Source organism: Astatotilapia calliptera, chromosome 11, assembly GCF_900246225.1.
Source record: "Astatotilapia calliptera chromosome 11, fAstCal1.2, whole genome shotgun sequence".
NCBI classification, from domain to species: Eukaryota; Metazoa; Chordata; class Actinopteri; order Cichliformes; family Cichlidae; genus Astatotilapia; species Astatotilapia calliptera.
The window spans coordinates 4,912,224-4,937,027 of NC_039312.1; the positions used below are offsets into that span (position 1 = coordinate 4,912,224).

The 24,804-nt window shown below is 39.3% G+C and overlaps 1 protein-coding gene across 1 annotated transcript in view; it reads right to left on the reverse strand.

Annotated features, from left to right (window-relative positions):
- The window catches only part of LOC113031870 (melanocortin receptor 5-like), a 30,997-nt gene extending 7,144 nt beyond the window's left edge, over positions 1-23,853 (reverse strand). Inside the window, exons 1-4 of the mRNA XM_026184355.1 lie at positions 23,737-23,853; positions 7,154-7,380; positions 6,943-7,049; positions 2,265-2,453 (exon numbers count right to left, since the gene is read on the reverse strand). Coding sequence (XP_026040140.1) covers positions 2,265-2,453; positions 6,943-7,049; positions 7,154-7,345 — 488 coding nt within the window. The 5' untranslated portion in view covers positions 7,346-7,380; positions 23,737-23,853. The remainder of the gene's footprint in view (positions 1-2,264; positions 2,454-6,942; positions 7,050-7,153; positions 7,381-23,736) is intronic.
- Positions 23,854-24,804: the final 951 nt, after the last annotated feature.

Consider the following 24,804-nt stretch of genomic DNA (forward strand, 5'->3'; position numbering starts at 1 on the left):
GAACCAAATTTGTTGTGTGTATCAGAGAAAGAAGGTGGAAATTAAGAAATAAAATGTCAATTTAAAACAAAAAATTAAACTGCATCAAGGCTGGTTTACTCATCTGCTTAAAATTTAATTCATTCACACAGTGAGACAACAAAAACACTTTGATCTGTTCAGCACTGACAACTAAGATTTAGTGCAAGCAGTATTTTTCTCTCCTCTTTACCCCACACTGTTCCAAAAAATAGTAACGTCAAATGATTTTACTGTGTATTTTACAGATGTGTACTGTTTTTCTAGAATATCATTACATTTACATAAGTAGACTGTGATCTGACAAGTCAAATGTAAAATAACATAACATCACTGTAAATGTAACAAAACACAATTTACTTGTTTGTTAAATATATTTTGTTGTACATATGCATATTTAGATCGTAAAAATACGTCCAGGAATGTCTCCCATCATGCCTTGGGACATGTTCTTGTTCTATTGTATATGGTTACGTTACTTTTAACTGTTATCTTGAATGTTGTGTTTACGCCGTGGTGTAGCGTCACTGACAGTTGTTGTTTTGTAGAGAGAGTGCTGTACCATGAGTGACTTCTCAGAAGTCACTCATGGTAACAACAGCACAACAGAAGTCACTTCTGTTGTGCTGTTGTTGAACCTTGAGGCATTTTGTAGCACCGAATGTGTTTTAATAAGGAGCTCCCCCTACCAGCTTGGGGTTAAATAACAAGCTCAATCTCTCTCTGTGAGCTTCTTTGTTAAGATTTCTCTGCATGCCACAATGTAAAACATTGCACGGACACGCTGTGCTAATTATATATTTTGAAAAAGAAATGTAGAGGTAGGAATTGCAATTAATATAAATAACATGACGCTAAGCATCGGCCAATGAATGTGAACTAACAACAAGGTCGCGGGTATGGCTGCGACCGTAGGAAAAAACCCTAATATGAAGGTATTTTACTGTGCATTTCACGGTAATGTTCTGTTCTTCTAGAATATCATTAAAGTTACGTAAATAGACTTTGACTTCACATTTTGAATGTAAATTAATGTTAAATCACTGTAATGTAATACAACATAATTGTCATGATTATCAAATGTATCTGTCTGTACATATGCATATTTAGATTGTTAAAATACATTCACAAATGTATCATGATCTCACAAATATCTGTCCGTTATTTGAAAGATTGAACTGTTGAATTCAAATGTAATGCTATGGAAAAGTATATAACATGATCCCTATAAGCTTGTGTTACAGCACATAAGTATTATTATCGCTGCTAGTTAGGCCGTTCGTGGCTCAAAAGTTGGCAGTTCTCCTTGTGAGCAGAAGGTTGCCGGTTCGCGCCCCGGCTCGGACACTCTCCGCCGTTGTGTCCGTGGTCAGGACTCTTCACCTACTAGTGATGGCCAAAGGGGCCGATGGTGCGATATGGCAGCCTCGTCTCTGTCCCAGGGCATGCAATCAATTATTACGTAAACCAACTGTTAATTGTATATTTCTGTACATTTACGTATTATGATTCATATTTCCACATTCAGTGACCTTGTTTATAGGTAATTTCATCGTTTGATCGCGTAAAAATGTTCCTAATTTAATGTCTAAAAGCACTTGGAAAAGGCAGAATCCCATGTCAAATTAGCTCAACAAACTATTTTCATTACTGAAAATAATTGTATTTTTATGGGACAGTTATTTTCTGTTATTTTACGGTCGTATTTTTGGCGCCCCAGCTGCTGGAATATTACCGTTGTTTTAGGATGTTTTTTTTAACAGTGCATATGTGTATTTGTACAGGTATATAATGACTTTAATATATTCCCTTTGGGTTTTTTTTCTTTTCTTTTCTTTCTTTCTTTCTTTTTTGTTTGCTTTATTATGTTTCATGCTTTTCTTGATAATGAATAAAAACTGTTTAAAGAGAGAGAGAAAAAAGGAAATGTCAGAGGGAACACATGACAGGAATTAACTGAACGAGTGCCAAATAAGCACTGCCTCAATTTTCCTTAAAATTAATCATAAAATTACAGGGTCCTTTTTTGTTGTTATAAATTGTAACACGTCAGTTATGTTCAAGAACATTATTAGGAAACTGGGGGCTGTGGTGTTGGGCTGATGGATGAGGATTCATTGTGACTAGAGCCTTCAATTAAAACTTCAGTTCCCTTAAAAACATTTCAAAGGGAAACTATTAAGAAACAATAGCAAAAAAAGAAAAAAAAAAGATATATTTGTGCTTATACTCCCTTCCATCATTACCTGTCCACAGCAATGGCCAGCAGGCTACACATGGATGCAACGACAGAGATGCAGATCATGGAGTCCACCATGTTGTCCATCTGCCTGATAAAGTGATCCTCCACCACCAGCTGCCTGTTGTTGAGAAGATAAATGATGATGGTCTCCCAGGCGTTGGACACACTCACCAGCATGTCTGCTACTGCCAAACTGCAAAAAACCAAAATACTTTATACAACCTTTATTCTGCAAACAGATGTTCAAATAAATGTTTCTATATGCACTTCCTTCTGTGTATTCAGGAGCTGACAGAATAGCTGCATTCGCTCTCCTGTTGCGTAAACACTTTCTTCTCACAGTCATACTGGGAAAACCAATTAATTGATTTAATGCCTGAGTACAGTCTTTCACGTTCTCCGGAGGTGCAGTTGAGGCAATGCTTTGACAGTCACATGCACTCACAGCCTTTGCACAAGCAACAAAGCCAGCAAAGATGGTGGAAAAATGGATCCTATCTCCCCAGTTAAAAGTGGTCACAAAAAAAAAAAACTGCACTGCAGGCAGACAGACAGACGCTTGATGCTGTTTCCAAACACTGTTTCTAAATAATACTAATATTTTAAGAGCTTCTTAAAAATAAACAACACTTCTATGCTATTTATGTATATTTACATGTAAAATTTGATGTTTTTCCACAGCAAAAATGGTTAAAACAGTGATCCTATAACTGCTGGTGGCTGATGGTCAGAGTATACATATATAGTGTGCATAGTGTGAACAGAGGCAGGGGCGGATCTAGGCAAATTTTCTTTGGGTGGCATGGAAATCAAATGGGGTGGCAAAATCAAAGCAATTTATTTTTTACACATATGCATGTGTTACATTCTGTAATATGTATTATATACAGTTAAAATACATCAAAAGCAGTAAGTATACAGATGTTTCATATAAACACGTACTCTATAATTTTCTTTTCTTTAGCCCACATAATTAAACATTTCAGTTACATAAAACATGTGAATTTTGATTTTATGTACTAGCCTGTATGATGAATAACTTTGTAGCCCAATAAGCATAAAATCAATAAAGCTACACAACATGAGGTGATTCATTTACAAACACAAGTCTAACTAAAGTTTCACAATCTTTTTTAATTAGAAATAATCAAATTGCTTAAATTTACACAAAATGCCACAAATGAACCCATTTTTTCACAAATTTTTCATGTTTTATTTGGTTAACGCTCTGGGGTCCAGGGAATAATTGGCCATTTCGGACTATTTTTTTATTTTATTTTTGTGATTCACCTTTAAATTTATTTATTTATTTTTGCCTTGCCTTGTTCTTTTCAGCACAATCTCATCTGTCTGAATTTACAGTTATTTTTTCCTTCACTGTACTAACACAATTGAACTGAAATCACACACAAACATATGAGCCAAGTAAGGAAAAGGTTCTTTCACTGTAAAAACCACAAACATGTTTACAGCTCTCTAGATACACCACTCAGAACCTGATTAGTCCCAATTTTAACTCTGAATTGTTTGCCCTGGACTAAATTTAGAGTCAGGAAAAGTCTAGTTTTAGTTGACACATTATTTCAGAGGTGTCGCAGAGCAAGGTTAACAATCTGGCTGTTGTTAGTTTTCTAGATTTTCCACAGCTTTCCACGTTTGGACTCCATGCCTTGACTTGACAAATGATTCGTATAATGAGTAAAAGCTTCTTGGCCAGAAGAGGTGATATTTAAAACATGTAGCTTAAGATGTATTTCTATGCTTTGGTGCCATTTTGGTGTTTTGGTGTTCAAATGAGAATTCATGAAATTACAATAATATGTTCTCCAGGACATCTAGTTGAACCTTGTTGGCAAAGCAATTTGTTCAAGTGCCAAAGAAAATGACAGCCAAGTCTCACAGAAATAATAATGAGCACAAGCTCTTAACACCACGTTGAGTGGAGGTGGCATGTAATATGTTAAGATTACAGCCCACAGGAAGCAACAGGCTCTCCTCTATTGTCTTGGTTACCAAGGCAGCATATTATATCACAATAAACATCGTGGACTGACTCACCAAATACTCACAACTTACCTATAGAGAGAAGGAAAACAACACATTAAGTAGGAATGTATTTCTTTTTCCCCCCATGAATCGAATGGATTTTCAAATAAAAGATAACAAGTGTTATCGTGCAGTAACTCGCTGTACCTCAGTGTTACGCCGTGGCAGTCATTCAGAACCACATGAACAGAAGCACTATACAGCTCGCCAGAAATTCAAAGACTTAGTTGAATGTCTGCTGTGTCTCTGCACAGCTGAAACACGTTTGCTTTTGTCTTAGTAAGAGGATTAAGTCTTTCAAATCAGAAGACAGACCCAAACAAAGTCACAAGAAATTGGTGCTGATGTGAAAACAGACATCCAAGTATTTTTCTGATTTATACAGTAGGGTCATTAAAAGTGTGACTTGATTTTGATGTGGCAGCTGCCCCAAATATGTCATGATTTTTGAGTCCACAGATCTCCATTGGTTGGAGACAAATTTAAAGAAAGAAGGTTAATCATAAGTTGTTTAAATCATCGTTACCTAATGATTAGTCTAAGGAGGCCACAAGATTATAAAATCAAAAAGCCTCTTTTGTAACTCCCTGCTACAAATGGTTTTATTTAACCATTTATAATCAGGATAAAAGATTTATGTCATTTTCAAGAGTTCACATGTTTCCTCTAGCAACACATGCTGCATGACATTTTTCTAAGTGGAAAGAATGATTAGATTTCACATTGGATTATATTGGAAATCTGCTTCTGCCAAGCTCAGGATGACCAATTATCTTCAACTGTTCTTCGGCTTTTATAAATAAACCAACTTTTCCACTTCAGGCAAAAGAAAAATATTTTTTGCACAACTGAGCTTTTTAATCAGTTACATAAAGGAGAAGGTTTGGAAATTGAAACTCATTATTTCTTTGAATTCTGGCAAAAAATCCTGTTGTGTAATCACATAGAAGCATACTCTAGACTGTCACCTTGAAGTCACACTTCTACAAAACAAAAGTTCGCTCTACCTGAGCCTGTAAGCCATCTACTGTAAATTGCTTTTTATGGTTACTTGTATTATTTTCCTTTCTTACTTACTTGCTTGTTTGCTTGCTGGCATGCTTCCTTGTGTTCTCCTTGCTTTCAATTTAAAAGAGACCAGTAGGATAGCTCGCTTGGCATCTCCTGCCAGGCAGTTCCACAGCTGAGGGGCCTAGTAGGCAAAGGCCCGGTAACCTTTCATGACCTTTCCAGAACCTTTATTCATGAACCTTTAACAGAGCACTGCCAGAGGAACTCAGGAGCCAGACTATTCTCAATAAAAACTACTGTTAGCCAGTGAAGGGCAACAGGGAGGGATTGGTATGTTGTGGTTGCTTCTCTTTCTGTGGTTTTAAAGCTAGGCAACATCAGCTGTAGCCTCTGGAGCAGAGTAAAGTGCATTACAATATTCAATTCTATAGACGATAAAAGCATTGATGACCTTTTTAGAACAGAAAGGATTAATCTAATCCTGGATAGCTGTCTCGGTTGTACAAAGCAGGACTGAACCACTTTAATCATTTGTGTCACAAAAGATAAATCAGGATCTTTCTAAACATAATTGATAACGGTTCATGTCTATTAATTACATCAACATAGGCTACTCCGAAAGTTATCGGTTCAGTGTCTGGCAGATACCTAAAATCCATCCACACAGGGGGTTATTCACATTGCATTGAAGCTGACAGTTGTTTGCTAGGGAATATTCCAGGATCGTTGTTGTGATTTCATTATTAGTTATTATTAATAGTACTGTTATTATTTTTCCACAGTATGTCTTTAGACCCATCTTCCTCAACCCCAACTGGTGGCAACGGATGGCTGCCCCTGCATGGTTCTGTCAGAGATATAATGTATTCCTTCTCATCTGAGGCTTTCTGGGTGTTATTGTAGGGTCTTTACCTTAGAAGTTGAAGTAACTTGTTATGATTTTACACTACATAAATAAAACTGAACTGAATTGAATTGACTGAACTGCTGAATTGCTTTCCTAGGTCATCCTCAAACGTATTTGCTATCAGGTCATAGGTCAGTCAGGATGGTCTAATGGAACGTATCCTGCACTCTCACTGATAGTTGCTTCAATCACTTGCATCTAAGTTGAGAAATGTTTATCTCATTGTTTTGTTTGTTTGTTTGTTTTTGCTTTTTTGAAGTTGTTACATTTTATTGTCTTTCTGTGGTCTCTGGTCGCCGCATTCCTCCAAAATGCTTCCTGTGTGGATGCAGCGTTGTTATGGTCGTTTGAGAAGGGCTTGAAAATAACAATGTGAACTCAAATGATATGGGCCTTGAGGGGAGGCATGCATTGTTATCCAATTATAATGGTTACATTAGGGTGTATTCTAATCCTAAATGTATCCATTTACACTAATATGTTGACAAGAGTGAACAAGGTTTCACTTGGGACCTATATTGCATTTTGCCCCTGGGAAAGGCTGTATTACACCAAGACAGAGAGTAAGCACTGAAGGATAGAAGCATATTTTAATAAACTGCTGCTTAACAAAATCTTTTACACATGGTAAGCTCACTTTATTAAAACGGTTTTGGGTGGTCCTCGTACATTATTATGTTATTTTCCCCTTTATGTCTTAAACCACTGAGGAGTTTACCTGCAGACAAAGAAGTACATGGGGGAATGTAGGTTCTTGTTCTTCACTATGGCTGTGATGACTAAAATGTTCTCCAGCAGTGAGATGATACCCAGGATCAGAAAGACCTTAGGAGAGGAGATCAAAATACAGACCAGTGAAGAGACAGTCGGGGTAGTGGTAGCCAAGAAGAAATCACGAGATAAATAAATGAATCCAAAGTGCTACAGACCTCGATAGCGATGTGGACCTGCTCGCATGCTGCAGGTTTGGAGGTGCTAGCCTTCTCTGATAGTGGAGGGATCAGGGTGTAGTTTTGATGATAATAGGAGTAGCCCCAGGTAGAGTTACCCAGCAGCACCTCCTCTTGGTAGGAGGATTCATCAGACACATTCATCTCTGCTGTGGGTCGGGTCTGGATCATCGCAACTCTTACCTGGAGGCCATTTTTCAAGCAGGCTGAAAGAAGAAACAAGAAGAAGAACGTGAGACTGTGTCATGCTTTCACGTAAGCTTTGTAATATTGAGATCATGCTTAATATTATGCCAGCTTCAATTACACATGCTGCAAACAAACATGATTCACCCCAAGCACCTTGTTTATTTAACAACATACAAATAGTATTCGGTTCCTTGCAAATGTAACTCCTGTGTGTGGTCCTAGTTTGGCCTCCATTAACATCCTTTTCTAATGCTTGGTGCTGATCAGATAATAAAAAGTGGTTTTAGTACTGCCTGCTTCAGCAAAAAAATGGTGCTAGGAAAGTTCCATAAAACCAAGACAGCAACCACTCTGAGTAAGTGTTTACATTTTGTATTGCACTGCAAATAGAAGTACATTAAACACAAACTAAAACCAGATGACTGCTTTAGGCTTGATTTATCCTGCATGTCTTTTATCCTGTTTTCCTTCTCTCACCCCAACCGGTCGCAGCAGATGGCCCCGCCCCTCCCTGAGCCTGGTTCTGCCGGAGGTTTCTTCCTGTTAAAAGGGAGTTTTTCCTTCCCACTGTTGCCAAAGTGCTTGTTCATAGGGGGTCATATGATTGTTGGGTTTTTCTCTGTATCTATGAAGCGCCTTGAGGCGACTTTTGTTGTGATTTGGCGCTATATAAATAAAATTGAATTGAATTGAATTGAATTTAGTTTTGATTTGGAGAACAGGAAGCAGCCTCACATATATAAAAAAAAAAAAGAAAAAAAGAAACCCTCACTTAATTTGTGTAATCTGACATGTCGTAGCTTTACAGGTTATGTGGTGGACTGATTCTTGGCCGGGTCTTGTGTGTTAAACTGGTAAACTGACAAGATACAGCGAGTGCACAATAATCTGCTACTTTGCTAGCTACTGGTTTGCAGATTTTCCTGCCTTTGGGTAAAACTGGGCAAGCTAGTGGTTTCACTGTGTTCCTATCCTTTATGCTAAGGTAACCCATCCCTGCTAATAACGTCGTACTTTATTTAATTTACAAACATTTTCACAAGACAAATTGAACACATTTAACACAGAGACAAGCAATGTGTAAAATATTGCAATCCTTTTCAAGCCAGTTTACAATAATGCCACGCTGAAAGCAGCAGATACATGTGAGTGTAGGTGAACGTAGTCATTGGCTGCTCTGAATTAAGTTGGATGTGTTATATGATAAGCTGGCTGCTGACATTTTGAAGGAAAATCACTTAATTACAATGACGTAAAACAGCCACAATCACTAAAGGATGGCTTTGAAAATAGTTCCTGACTTTCAGCTTGAGCTAAAATTTATTTACAACAAATTTCATTGCCATTTGTTTTGAACGTTTCTCTTTCCTAATAAATTAAACTGGTGCAGTGACCTGACATCACACTCTCAAGTTAGAGGGCACATAAGAAAGCTTCACTGTTAAGAGTCACTAATATAACGAATCAGATGAAAAAAAACAAACTGTTAAATCCTTCATGCAGCTAAGTGATTCCTCTGTTTCTTAACACATGACCTCATAACTGGACCCTGCGGTTATGTCAAATGATGTGCTTTTGGTTACTTATAAATTTGCACACATTGTTAGTACGTCTAAATACCGAATGGGAACTGAGGAAAGCACCGATATCAAAATAAAACTGTTCAAGTGAAGTGAAGCGGTAAACTAAATTCAGCATTACGTCCACTCTGTCTCATTTCAGCAGAATGCCATTATCTAAATCCTATTCCAAAGTGGCGCAATGAGCTTAGCAGGTACAGCAATTAACCACTATTGCAGCGCTAAATGAAAAAGCTACACTGAGAATCATTAAGACATTTTAATTATATCCATGTACTTTATCTGCAGGGAAAAAATAATTAATTATGTCAGCACAATTCAATTTTTCCAGCACCAATTAACACAACGGTTATCTTAAGCAATTCAAATATAAGACACAGCCATTTAAAATCAAAAGTATAATTTATGCTCACACATTACATTTAACCTTTTGAAGTGCTTACATCACTTAAATCCACAACAACTAGAGCAACTTTAGATATATTGGCAGGTGAAGTCATTACCATCAATCATCTTGTTGTTATGCACTTCCTGGCTGGGTTCTCATGTGGATGTCACATTGACACACACTGACCACCTGTCTGTAAAATTGTTACAGATAGATGGATGGATGGATGGCATTACCTTGGCCTCCAGTAACGCTGTGAGGAACCTTGGAGTCATTTTTGACCAGGATATCTCCTTCAACGCACATATTAAACAAATATGTAAGACTGCTTTCTTCCATTTGCGCAACATCTCTAAAATTAGAAATATCCTGTCTCAGAGTGACGCTGAAAAACTAGTTCATGCATTTATTACTTCCAGGCTGGACGACTGTAATTCATTATTATCAGGATGTCCAAAAAACTCACTGAAAAGCCTTCAGCTAATCCAAAATGCTGCAGCAAGAGTCCTGACAGGGACTAGAAAGAGAGAGCAGATTTCTCCTGTTTTGGCTTCCCTTCATTGGCTTCCTGTTAAATCCAGAATTGAATTCAAAATCCTGCTCCTCACATACAAGGTCTTAAATAATCAGGCCCCATCTTATCTTAATGACCTTGTAGTACCATATCACCCTATTAGAGCACTTCGCTCTCGCACTGCAGGCCTACTTGTTGTTCCTAGAGTATTTAAAAGTAGAATTGGAGGGAGAGCCTTCAGTTTTCAGGCCCCTCTTCTGTGGAACCAGCTTCCAGTTTGGATTCAGGAGACAGACACTATCTCTACTTTTAAGATTAGGCTTAAAACTTTCCTTTTTGCTAAAGCATATAGTTAGGGCTGGACCAGGTGACCCTGAATCCTCCCTTAGTTATGCTGCAATAGACGTAGGCTGCCGGGGGATTCCCATGATGCATTGAGTTTTTCCTTTCCAGTCACCTTTCTCACTCACAATGTATTAACAGACCTCTCTGCATTGAATCATATCTGTTATTAACCTCTGTCTCTCTTCCACAGCATGTCTTTTATCCTGTCTTCCTTCTCTCACCCCAACCGGTCGCAGCAGATGGCCGCCCCTCCCTGAGCCTGGTTCTGCCGGAGGTTTCTTCCTGTTAAAAGGGAGTTTTTCCTTTCCACTGTCGCCAAAGTGCTTGCTCATAGGGGGTCATATGATTGTTGGGTTTTTCTCTGTATCTACGAAGCGCCTTGAGGCGACTTTTGTTGTGATTTGGCGCTATATAAATAAAATTGAATTGAATTGAATAGAGCAACCTTCACCCAGCAGGCAGCAGACCTACCCAGCAGGAATATGGTGCAGTGCAGAAGTCCTGAGCCACCTCTCATTTCACATGCAAACGTATGTGGCGTTATATAAGGCAAAAACAGAGTTTGCACACTTTTGACAAGCATCAAAGTCAATATTTGGCATGACTTCCTCAATTCCCCAACATAGGGTGAACTCTTAGGCAAACTTTCATGTTGTTTCTAGGATTTTTAGGATCCCCAACACCACCGGCTGAAACCCCAAACCATCACAGAGCCTCCACCATGTTTTAAAGATGTCTGTAGACACTCGCGCCTCTCTCTTGAAGTCCTCTCCTTCCTTACAGACAAAATTCCACTGAGACCCTTTCTGATGAGTCTTAGACAAACAGATCCTGTGTCAGATACAGTTTATCTACTGCAGATAGTCACTTTGTCCTTTTTCCTCCACGTTTACAGTTTTCTCTGTTTTTGTTAAGTACACACTGTTGTTTTCTGATTTTTGGGAATCATATTGTTGGTGCAAAACTACTCTGGACTTGACTGGACTAAAAATAAGTGAAAAAGAAGCCAATGCTCAAAGAAAGACCTTCATAAAACCTGGAGAACAGTTGCTCAAATCTGAGAATTATGAGAAAGTCTATTCAGGGACAGAGGACCACAGAAAGATCAAGCTGTTGACCCTGGCCTGCAGTCTAATTGGGCTGCCAAAAGATGTGCTGGAATAATACTGATCCATGGACCTCCAATCTCCCTGTCATATGGATATGCTGCCAACAAGTGCTGCCAGAAACCACAAAGGTCCTGTGACCTGTACCCTTGTGGCTCAAAGCTGTTTGGCAACATAAAATGGATCTAAACAATATGAGGCAGGTGGCTATGTATTTGAATATTTTCTATGATGTGTGTCTTCTCACATTGGTTTAAGGATTTGGCACATATAAATACTTTTAAATATCTCTCACAACATTTACCAGATATATGGAAACTGATGACTCTTTAACCAGCTTTGACTATTTCTGTTTCTAATGCTCAAAGAATGAAGATTAATTATTTCAGCTCGCAAAGGAGATGAAAGTGTTTTCTGAAAACTAGAAACTGATGCTTTGCAAAAAAATAAATAAAAAAATCATTAGCAAGCTCGTGAAAGATCCGTTGTCTATTTGCTGGCTCTTATGAAAAACTGAAATTTTATTTCAAATATTTTTCTGTTTGAGACAGAGCTAGACATGAACACAGAGCACAGCAGAGAATTCAATCACATTTGTGCTTGGATTACTAAACAGTCCTCAGGTACAGCCCCTGGGCACAGGGCCAGGCCTCAAAGGAGTCAGAGGGCTGCTTAAATACAGAGTATTTTTAAAAAGACACTTTTTTAGGTACACCTTGCTTGTACCGGTTTGGAAGCCTTTTGCATATCAGAACTGTGTTAATTATGCATAAATTGAACAAGGGTTATGCAGCTGCTGCACATCCTTGAAGCAAATCTCCCAATTCACAACATCCCAAAGGTGCTCTGTTGCATCTGGTGACTGTGGAGTTTGAGTAATGTGAACTCACTGTCATCTTCAAGAAAACAGTTTGAGGTGATTTAAGCTCTGTGACATGGTGCATCATCCTGCTGGAAACAGCCTTCAGAAGATGGGTACAACAGTCAGGTGGGCTGTGGCATTTAAACGATGCTTAGTGCGTACTGAGGGGCCCAAAGTATGCCAACAATCACCACCAGCAGCAGCCTGAACCACTGATATGAGACAGAATGGATCCATTCTTCAAGTTGTTTATGCCAGATTCTGACTCTAGCATCTAAATGTCACAGTAGAAATCGAGATTCATCAAACCAGGCAACATTTTTCCAATCTTCCGTTCCAATTTTGTTGGGCCCATATGAATTGTACCCTCAGTTTCCTGTTCTTAGCTAATAGGAGTGCTAACAGTCAGCTACTGGCACCAATATGCTTCCTGGTTTGGCATGTTGTCCGTTATGTGATGCTCTTCTTCATACCATGGTTGTAAGAAGTGCGTATTTGAGTTACTGTTTCTTTCCTGTCAGCTCAGTTTGTAAATTCCTTTTGAGAATTGCCATTCACTGTGAACCCTAGAGATGGATGTCCAGGAAAATCTCAGCAGGTACCTGCAACCATGGCACATTTAATTTCACAGTAAATCTTTATTCTGATGCTCATTTTGAACTTCAGCAGTTCATCTTGAAGATATATACAGTTGCTCCGATGTGGTTTTGGTTTTATGTTTGAATTAACAAACAGTTCAATACGTGTACCTAACAAATAGTTGGTGAATCTTTTAATGGCAACCTGAAAAATAAGGCAAAGACAGAAGTGTCAAAATCTGCAGTTCCTTGATTGGCCATTGGAGGCGGGCTCTAAATCCAAATGTCTAAAAAGGATCACAGTGTTCGAGGTTTGATTTAAAAACACATTCATTCAAGGCTTAAAATTAGGCATGCTGCTGCTTTGACTCATGTTGGGAAAACATGTGACCTGCTGGGCCTTACCTAGACTAACTCAAATCACTGAAATGAAGCGCTGCATCGTAATTGTGGTGCAGTGCTGATGACTTTTGTAGAATCTTAATGAATTATCTGATTAATGATATGGCTTGCTCTCAGTTATTTCATTAGTCTGCAACTAGCACTAGTTAGCAGTAATATATGAACTTTAACCAAACAGCTTAACAAGAAAGACACTGGAGACAAAGTCATGTACTCTGTACTTTCAGAATCCACATATAAACATGCTCCAGATAGCAGTCACGCCTGCTGCTGCAACCTGACAGGGGAAAACGAGGAGAATGGGCTGACCGAATAACGTCAGGACTTGCAGTTCAGTTTTTCAAGCAGTAATTCAAACGACAGCTATCTTAAGCTGATTATTGATGAGATGCAATCGCTGTGATGGAAAAATATAATTTATGTTGGAATTATTTAGAAAATGTCACAATAATCAATAAACTATCAGCCACAATGGGTTGACTGCAGAACACAAAGATAAAACTGACCTCAGTACCACAAAGCTTCTTTCAGGCATGACCCAAGTGAGTTTCATAAAATGTAAACATGTGTACAATATCCCACCTGTAACTTCTACAACTACAAAAACCTCAACGAAATACTTGAGAAAACTGCCTCAGCTCTCGATGACAGGTGTTTGAGATTCTGTTGATTATCTGCGTCACATCATTTCAGTAGTATTTTGTGTTGCAGCCGTGCTTGTTATGTTGAATTCAGATCTCAACATCGAAGCTCCCGGGAATCATTGCCATGTTCATAAAATCAAGACTTTGCCATGTGACATTTTCTATTTCATGGGGGAAAGAATTAAAAGAAGAAAATAAATGCGGCCATAAGTGAATATGTATGTGTCGGAAACAAGACTCATGGGCTATGGTTGTTAAAGTGTTATTAAGGAGCCCAGTGAAACATTTCAGATATCTTTAGTCTTTAGTACATCAACAGCAGTGGCCAGCATGAGTGAGACTTGATACTATGTTCTTTTGTTGTCAGCCCAGCTTCTGAAAAAGGAAGCTAATATGAAAATGTCAAAAACTCCACTAGTACACACTTCTGGTGGTCTCCAAAAGTGAGCAGTCTCTACAGCCCCCCATGTTAAGGTCATAGCGTGACGTGGCCTACCTCATGCTTCGACTTCTTAGCAGCAGCCTAGAAACCTAAATGATTTGAGGAGAGGAAGAGAAGAGGAAGAGAAACATCTGACTAAAGTACTAAGTCGTGTTTTGCTGAGTACTGTGTTTTTTCCCAGATGTTTGGTTGATATTACGTCTCTCTATTAAAATGAGACTACCATGTTCAGTGCTTTGCTGATCTCATGTCGTGTCCCAGTCTTGGAAAGATCCACTGCTCCATCCAGAACCAAAAGGGCACATTTGATCAAATCTGGGGTCTTTTTCTGATAAACTTCTCTAACTTTTAATTTAAGGATGACTAACTGTGCTTATTCCACAGCACTCCGATGTGTGTCTGTGTTAATGAGAATGTGAAGCTCAGTGGTGTCGAAGCTAACTTCTGTGTGGTTTGTAAGGAAAGGGCTTGTTAGTATCAGTCGCCCCTCCTGGGTTGTTGTTTGTTTGTTTTCTTTTTTCTTTACATATGTTCTAACATGAGAAGTTCTGTTTTGTATTCAATGTAACGAGTTTTTTGTTTCCCTTTTCTTTTCTTTTTTTTCATAAACTGCATCCACAATCGCTCAATAAAAATATTTTGAGTAAAATGAGACTACCATGAACACTGAGACACTGTTGATTTCTTTCTAAGAGAATAAACTTACAAATTCAACTGGGAATCAAATAAAAAAAATGTATTATGTAAAAAAAAAAAAAATCCTTCACTGTATGAATGTTGCATGTTTATAGATGTTTATAGTTTTCTTTTACAAGAACTGGTATTTTTTATTTTTAAATCTGATTCACACAACAAATTTAACCTGCTGCCTGTTTTATAAAGTGTCCTTTTGAATGAAATCAATGACTGGAACCTATCGCCCTGTACTCTTTTTATTGTTAGAGGCAAGTTTTAGATCATTGTACATAATTTCCTTCAGGATTATTAAAGCATTCTCATTCTGATTTTAGTTTGGACTCGCTATAGGATGAGGCATCACCTCCATCATACAGAAATGCAGGTGCAGGTGTTATGACTACGTGCAAGGCCTCAGTACATCACTCCCCTGCAGTGATATTTTTAGATCACTTCATTTTCACATGGCTTCAGTGAGGTTGCTTTTTTAAATTCTCTTTCATAAAAGCAGAAAACAAAAACAAATAATCCTGTTTCCTGAATGTCTTCTCCTAGAAGTCGCATCACATTAGCAGAGGCACAGGAGAGGCCTCTCAGTATTTCATGAAAACCACAAACTTGAAAGTCTAAGAGCGAACAATTTGGGGTTTGCTGATGAGTCAGTGGCACAGGCGAGAGTGACTCATTAATAAGAGAAGAAAAAAAGAGAGAAAAACAAAAAGCCCAGAGGAGCTTTCATTTAACACCCACAAAAAAATTATCTTATGAAAATGTGTGCAGGTTGCTGGCACCTGTGCAGCCTGCATTAGAGTGTTTAGATATTATGTTTCCTGCTTATCTGAAGTGACTTGTGTTGCAGTCTGAGGATGCAATGTTTGAGGCAGACAGCAACGTGCAGATGTAAAGATGTAGAGCAGACCCGGCCCCACTTTACATTCACGGGAGCTGTGTGGAGAGGGTACACTCCATGAGGTTTCTGGGCGTGCAGATATCTGATGACCTCTCCTGGACTGCAAATACTACAGCGGTGGTTAAAAAGGCCCAGCAGCATCTCCACTTTCTGAGAGTGCTCAGGAGGAACAACCTGGAGGACAGGCTGCTGGTGACATTTTACAGAGCCATCATAGAGAGCATCCTAACGTACAGCATAACAACATGGTATGCAGGGTGCTCAGCTGCAGACAGGAAAGTACTGCAGAGGGTCATCAACACAGCCCAGAAGATCACTGGCTGCTCTCTGCCCAGCCTGGAGGTCACTGCAAACTCTCGGTACCTCAGCAGAGCTGGCAATATCATCAAGGACCACTCTCACCCCAGCAACCAACTGTTTGAACTATTACCGTCAGGCCGACGGTACAGGTCACATAAAACCAGGACAAACAGATTCAGGGATAGCTTCTTTCCCAGAGCTATCACCGTAGTAAATAAGCACAAAAACAATTGAACCTATTCCATACCGTCACTGTCATTATATTATGCTGCTATTCATACTGTCATCATATTAATGCTGCTATCCTGTATATATTGTACATACTATTGTTTGAGTACTTACGATTGTTTTTTTTGTACTTTTTATATTTTACATTTATATTTATTATTGAAACTTGCACCAAGGGAGTGGCACTCCAATTTCGTTGTACTCTGTACAATGACAATAAAGGCTATTCTATTCTTTTCTATTCTATTCTATTCTATTCTATTCTATTCTATTCTATGTAAGCCATTGTGCTGTGTAAACCACACTTTCAGGTATCATCAGTGCCCAATTCTGTACCTAAACACCCCGTGCTCTACTACAAGTCGATCCCTCACTGGCTCTCATTCATAATTTCTGGTGTTGACTCAAAATGTACAGTGGGGCAAAAAAGTATTTAGTCAGCCACCGATTGTGCAAGTTCCCCCACCTAAAATGATGACAGAGGTCAGTAATTTGCACCAGAGGTACACTTCAACTGTGAGAGACAGAATGTGAAAAAAAAATCCATGAATCCACATGGTAGGATTTGTAAAGAATTTATTCGTAAATCAGGGTGGAAAATAAGTATTTGGTCAATAACAAAAATACAACTCAATACTTTGTAACATAACCTTTGTTGGCAATAACAGAGGTCAAACGTTTACTATAGGTCTTTACCAGGTTTGCACACACAGTAGCTGGTATTTTGGCCCATTCCTCCATGCAGATCTTCTCGAGAGCAGTGATGTTTTGGGGCTGTCGCCGAGCAACACGGACTTTCAACTCCCGCCACAGATTTTCTATGGGGTTGAGGTCTGGAGACTGGCTAGGCCACTCCAGGACTTTCAAATGCTTCTTACGGAGCCACTCCTTTGTTGCCCGGGCGGTGTGTTTTGGATCATTGTCATGTTGGAAGACCCAGCCTCGTTTCATCTTCAAAGTTCTCACTGATGGAAGGAGGTTTTGGCTCGAAATCTCACGATACATGGCCCCATTCATTCTGTCCTTAACACGGATCAGTCGTCCTGTCCCCTTGGCAGAAAAACAGCCCCATAGCATGATGTTTCCACCCCCATGCTTCACAGTAGGTATGGTGTTCTTGGGATGCAACTCAGTATTCTTCTTCCTCCAAACACGACGAGTTGAGTTTATACCAAAGAGTTCTACTTTGGTTTCATCTGACCACATGACATTCTCCCAATCCTCTGCTGTATCATCCATGTGCTCTCTGGCAAACTTCAGACGGGCCTGGACATCCACTGGCTTCAGCAGCGGAACACGTCTGGCACTGCGGGATTTGATTCCCTGCCGTTGTAGTGTGTTACTGATGGTGACCTTTGTTACTTTGGTCCCAGCTCTCTGCAGGTCATTCACCAGGTCCCCCCATGTGGTTCTGGGATCTTTGCTCACCGTTCTCATGATCATTTTGACCCCACGGGATGAGATCTTGCGTGGAGCCCCAGATCGAGGGAGATTATCAGTGGTCTTGTATGTCTTCCATTTTCTGATGATTGCTCCCACAGTTGATTTGTTCACACCAAGCTGTTTGCCTATTGTAGATTCACTCTTCCCAGTCTGGTGCAGGTCTACAATACTTTTCCTGGTGTCCTTCGAAAGCTCTTTGGTCTTGGCCATGGCGGAGTTTGGAGTCTGACTGTTTGAGGCTGTGGACAGGTGTCTTTTATACAGATGATGAGTTCAAACAGGTGCCATTCATACAGGTAACGAGTGGGGGACAGAAAAGCTTCTTACAGAAGACGTTACAGGTCTGTGAGAGCCAGAGATTTTCCTTGTTTGAGGTGACCAAATACTTATTTTCCACCCTGATTTACGAATAAATTCTTTACAAATCCTACCATGTGGATTCATGGATTTTTTTTTCACATTCTGTCTCTCACAGTTGAAGTGTACCTCTGGTGCAAATTACTGACCTCTGTCATCATTTTAAGTGGGGGAACTTGTACAATCGGTGGCTGACTAAATACTTTTTTGCCCCACTGTAGCTGTCATTTCTCTGAGCGTGTGTTCACACACTTACAATACCCACATTCGCCTTCAGCTCCTCCGATCGTGGGCTCTCTGTCTTTGTCTCTGCCTCTTTGTTCTCCTCATTCGGGCTCTGTATTTCTCTCCTGGCCCATTTTGGTCCCAAACCAACACTCTGTGGTAATAGTGCCAGGGGGAGGTCGGTTATTGATTGATTGACAAAGAGTCCTTGGTGCCTTGATTGTGGCATCAAGAGAGACATCATGAAACGCCTTCGCTGACAGCTAATGATTGTCTGACTTCACAGCCTCACCAAGAATGCACACTATCATCAGTGTTTTGAGTTTTCAGTAATCAACTGATTAGGCAAAAAATTGCTTAATCATCTTTTCCAATGTAAAAGGATCATATAATCATGGAAAAACATACAAATTTCCAAATATACCTGATAACCAGAGCAAAAATCCATAAATAACTGCAAATGAATGAATATTACAGCTAACAGATTTATTATTATTGTGAACTGAATGCCAAAAGCGAAATACAAAGAACAGCTACTAAACCCCTGTTGTATAGTTTGGTAAGAAAATTATTTCAGTATTCATCTGGGAGATAACATCAAAATACAAAACAACCGTCTTCAAGTGGCAGCTTATGTACTTTCAGGTACCTAACGTTATCCTTTCAAAGAGCAAGACAACAACAATTATACGCACTGGCACAAATGTAATTAAATCTAATCGCATGCATGCGGTAATGACAGACGCACAAACACCTGTGACTCTCCAACGTTTGCAGAGGTTGCTGGCATTTCATCTTCTCCCAAGACACACGGAGAGGAAAGGCGTGAAAAATATGGTTGAAGCTAAATAAATAAATAAATGTTACCCTGACTTATATGAAGAAATGACCAGAAAGATTATAGCAGTTTGTGCAGCAAACAAAGTCATAAATATCGGTGAGATCGACGAGTGCCATATTCACCTTAGCAACCAAGAAGATGGGGACACCATTTTCATCATTTGGCATATTCGTCAAAATGCATGCATTGTGCATGTAACCTTTAAAGATCCACCCATGCTGACTTTTAGAATAGAAAAAATTTAAGTGTCTGAGCATTCAAGGCAGCTAGATTCTTGTGAGCTTACCGTCACATCCATTTTTCCATATTTCAGTCACATTGGACCAATCAGTGTCCTCAAAGGAACGAATCAACAAGGCCTGTTGGTTCATTCCTGTAGGTGTGATTTAGGTGACATAAGAAAGATGGTTGCACCTAAATCATTCACTTGGCTGTCAGTGTGTGTGTATTTATTGATATTTCCAGTTTTTCTAACAATTTTTTCAAAAGTCCTTTAAAATAAAAATAATTATTCGTTTCTTTTTATCGGCCAAGTATATTTGGCTGTGAATACCTTTAGTACACACATTTTAATAACAAAAGCACAAGGATTCAGCTTTCAGAGCTCCTCATCCTGTAACTGTTTTTCTGTTAGGCGCTCTGTGTGTTCGTCTCAGCATCTGCGACGTAGTTCTTGTTTTTCCCTTTTCCAATTTCCAACAATTTGCCAGTTTTTCCTTTTAGAGGGAGTGTTTTGAAAGCTTTTGATTGATGATATTGTGTCAGAATTTTTGAGGTTAGTCTTGTCCAAGGTAAATGGTCAATCAGGTTCGGCTAATTGGGAGTCTCACTTGATACACTTCTGCTTAATGGAGAATTGCTTTTCATTGTTTTACTTTTTTAAAATTCTGATTAATTGTGATAATAAGTAAACACCTAAACAAACTCCAGGCCAGCAAATTCATTTCGCACATCAGTATCTAAGCAGCAGTGTTCCTATTATATTTCAATGCTTGGCCTTACATGAGACATCCCTGTTTGCTTGGTTTTTGTCCCCGCTGTCAATGCTCTAAAAATGTACTTTATGATCAAGAAAGCAAATGTTTAAAGTGGCTTATTAGCTTGATAGCTCTGACATGACACAGGACAAGCAAAAGCTCAGTGATTTGATCTTGGGAGGACACACAAATTCCTTTGAGGTTGTGTCAGGAAGGGCATCTGGCATAAAAATGTGCCTGTTCAAATATGTGGAGCTACCTGCTGTGGTGGCCTCGTGTGAATAAGGGAGCAGCCTGAAGAAAGATCATAAGTATGACTCATATGCCATGAAGCAGGAAACCACTGTCCATACCACACAAGCACAATTACAACATCACATAATGTTTTTTATAGATTTAGTTAATGAGCGTTTGGTGCACTTAAAGCTGTACAATGTGGATTTCATTTCATATGCATATATGCGCTGTGCGGGCTGAATTTTAACACACGCCTTGTTTTGTATTTGTCAGTGTTAAAGAAACAATCAGTAGAGGCGCATGTTTTTCCTCCACACTGTTTTATTGCTGCTTTTGCTCAATGCCTGTCTGGCCTTGCTCAAAAACACAATTATGAGCATGTGAGTAATACAAATGAAGCTTCATGTTTCCTTTAAGTAAAAATATCAAGAATATGTGCTTTTATTTTCTGTACCTTAATCATTATAAGGTACAGAGTCTTTTCCCTTATGGTATATGCAACATGTATATGAACGTGTCAAATTTCAGGCTGTCTGATTGCTATGTTGACTGAAAGGACCGTCAGGCAGAACACGGGGCTCAGACAGCTCACGGTGAAACAGAGCCCGAGATGCCGCCGGCGGTGGAGCTCCTCTCGCTCTGATCCCCGACTAATCGAGCAAAACACTGACAATCTCAATCTGCATCTGATCTCATGATGTGACCGTGTCCAATCGCAGTGGGGTGGATGATAGCAAATTCACTATGGTCAGGAGCCTCTTCAAAGGTTTCCATGGCTACATTATCACAAACATACTGTTAGTTTCTTTTTCTTTTTTCCCTCTCAGACAAATCCCCCAAAAATAACAGCACCATCACCATTCAAGTCATACCCTAACCCTGCCTGCCTTGTAACTGCTTCAAATCTTTTGCTAATTAACTACTTGTGAGCAGCAAAAGAAACACTTAAAAGATTATTTAAATTATGTGTCAAGATAGCTGACTAGAATATCTGTTATACCACATATCAATACTGTTATGACTTTGCATTGTGTCCTTGATACTACACAGTAGACTTTAGCAAAGACTCAACGTACATGAAACCTTTTTATCATGACTGATAGGATCACGCTCAGTCTTTTTGACAGGGGTGCGGCACGGTGAAATACAGAGACAGGCTGCTGAGGAAATTGCTGGGTTACCTCTTCCTCCAGCCTCCTTTTCTGGGCTCATTTCTGCCTTATTTTACATTTTCTTTTCCCAGTGCTTAAAAACCTGTCAGCATCGTGTAAACACTACTAATGGCCACGGCTGAAAAGGACAGTCACAGCATTAAATGAAAGGCATAAAATAATTATTTAATTCCATAAAGTACAGATGTTTCTGATCTTTAGAGAAATGTTTTTGAAAAATCCTTCAAGCACATGAAACTCTGGAAAATAAAAATTTCTATTTACCTTTACATATTTACAGCCAACAAGATGTCTATAAATTCTGTTCATTTGTATAATACAGTCCTCAGTTCTACTGAAAGAGGAACTTATCAGTAACATAATAGCTATATTTGTTGCTATATATTTAAATGAATATAGCAACACAAGAAATCTGGCAGTGACTACAAAAATAATTTCTACCGGTGACTGAAGCTGCACAGTAACTATATAGAGATATAGACTTTTATACCATTGGACTATATTTGCTTACAGCTGGGAAATGTTTTACAGACTATTTGGTTATGGCTAATAATTCCTAACAAACTAACGTACTTTATCACATTAATGCATGAATCCCCTCTATTGGCAGACAGCAGACCTGAGACTTCTAACGAAACCTTGACGTGAACGGCCCATCACAATCTTTGATGGATAAGTAATTTAAATAAATTAAATTCTGTAAATCATCAAACTGAATCACTCAGCCCTGCCTGAAAGGGCTATCTGTGTCTTCGTACAAGTAATAACCACGCGGCTATTTGCCAGCGTGTTCTGTCAAAGCCAGCGGAGGCTTTTGAGTCCCTAGTTACATGAGCTTCAACGCAGTTACTCGTCATAGATTCACAGATGCCAAAGAAACCCATGTAGAAGAGATGAACGGGGCATAATGCAAACCAAATAATAGTTGTGCACGGACGCGTGTTTTTGTTCCCCCAGCAGGAGATGTATTTATCAGAAGCTGCAGCTGGGTCAGTCAATGAAAAGGCAGCTCGTCGTCTCACACAGAGAGACGCTGCTTTACCCCTGTGGTGACTAAGCTCAGTGAGAAAATCATATTTCTTCCAGACAGTTATTACAGTGACAATTAGACCAAAGAAATCAGGACATCTCTTTCAAAATGAAGGTGGAAATCTGTCATGTTTTCTTAATTTTAATGAATCAGCTTTTACTGAGTGTTGCTTTTTTCTGCTCTAATTAAGTGACACACAAGGCTGACATAACACACACATAAACTGCCAGCAGCTGGGCAGCAGCATGCTGAAATGAAACTTCCTTACAGCTTTTCCTGGCAGCGAGTTATGTGACACTGTGATCAATGCATGGATGCAGGAACTTAAGCGTTGCAGCAACTGAACATCTGGCAGTGTGCCATTGGACTAAGCAGCATCTGGCTTTGTGTTTCCATAGGAAGTAGCTCCAGCAGCATAAAGAGAGACCTTATCTGACTCAGGCTCTAACACTGGTGTAAAATCAATGCTGCACATTTCATTTCCTGCACAAATCATAACAAAAGCAAAAGAAATCGATGCATATTACCACCCAGCTTCAGTTCCCACAGACAAAGTTAATGCAGGATAAAATTCCTGCCAGCTTCTTTCATGACTGAGTGCAGGTGTCGCTGCACAGCTTTGAGGCAGAAGCTTATGTGACAACTTTGCTGTACAGTGTGTTTACTGAGCTGCAGAGTTTAAAATCAGCAAAGTGTGTACTAGGGGGCTGCAGACTTGCTGATGACGTACAAGTTTAGAATATAATGCAGTGCGATTTATGGATTTGGATGAAGCTGCTGGTCAAGTCTGACAATAAAGAAATAAACAAATAAATCTTGTCCAAATATGACGTTTATCATGCTGCTGCAACATCTACACTGATTTTCAGTAGATTCACTTCACTTTGTAACACAGATTTCACACAAACATCATACAGATATCTGAGAGGATAACAATAATAATAATAATAAATTAGTGACAGTGATAAAATCATAGGTTCTGGTCATCCCGTAATATCATCTAATTATGTATCTGCGTTGGCTTTGATAAAAGAGATAATTAAAACACAGGATGCCTTTTGAGCTGTGCTGGAAATACATAAAAAGTGGGGAAGACAGAGATTCAAAAATGACTCACCTCTAGCGGTATCTGTGATTCAAATCTTTTCCACCTCAGATGGACTGGATGGTGCCTCTGTGGAGCATCAGATCGGTGGGTTTACGCAACGTGAGAGTGGAGATGCTGAGCTGTGAGAGAGAGGGAGCGAGCGAGAGAGAAAGAGAGAAGGAGAAGAAGAGAGAGAGAGGGGAAGGAAGAGAGAGCGAGGGAGAGAGAGGAGGGATAAGGAACTCCCTCTTTAGCTCTGACAGTGTTGACACGACACGCAGCCACTTTCAGCGATTTCCAGCCTGCTCTCGCTCACAGCGGGCTGGTGGCAGCAGCAGCCAGCAGCACTGAGCTTCCCACATGCTGATGAAGATCGTGTATGTGAGAAGCTCCATCTTTCAGTGCTTACTGTAGATGTGACTTGATGTAGGTCAGCAGTGCTGTGATAATGAAATGAAGTTGATATTTCAATGCAACTTCTGAATGATTTTTAGTGCTGTTGTTGGGTTACACTTCAAGTCAATGCAAGTGCATACTGTATCCTTCTGGGAGGGGGTTTAGAGTCCAAATCAGTGCACATACACCTCCTCTCTCCTGTAGGAACAGACCTGCACTGCAGCTATGTTACTGAAGCAAAAGAAGCAAACAAAATACTAAATGCATGTTTCTGTGGGCTTTTAGTTTGATCTGCGATTTGTCTAACTTGAGGTTCAATCTTTTAATCTACTGCATATATTGTACAAGTTGTTTTATACTTTAGGATTTTCCATTTTCTGTTAATTTATTGCTTTTCCACTTTAGATTGCAAAAATAGCTGAGAGAAGTGTTGCTACCCATGGAAATGCTTCAAGACATGAAGGCAGCGATAATTACATGGGTTTATATAGTGACGTGATTTGATTGGTACCTCCTACAGAAGCCGTTCTTGTTTGAAAACAAAGAAACTGATCTTCTTTTGAAACAGTACCTACAGATGGAAGCAAGCAGACCATATTTATTCATATGGGACTTTTCAAAAACAAGATCAACAAACTTTTTCAAAAGCCAGTACACAATGTACAAAACTAAAAACCAATACAGAATGTACACATTAAGAAA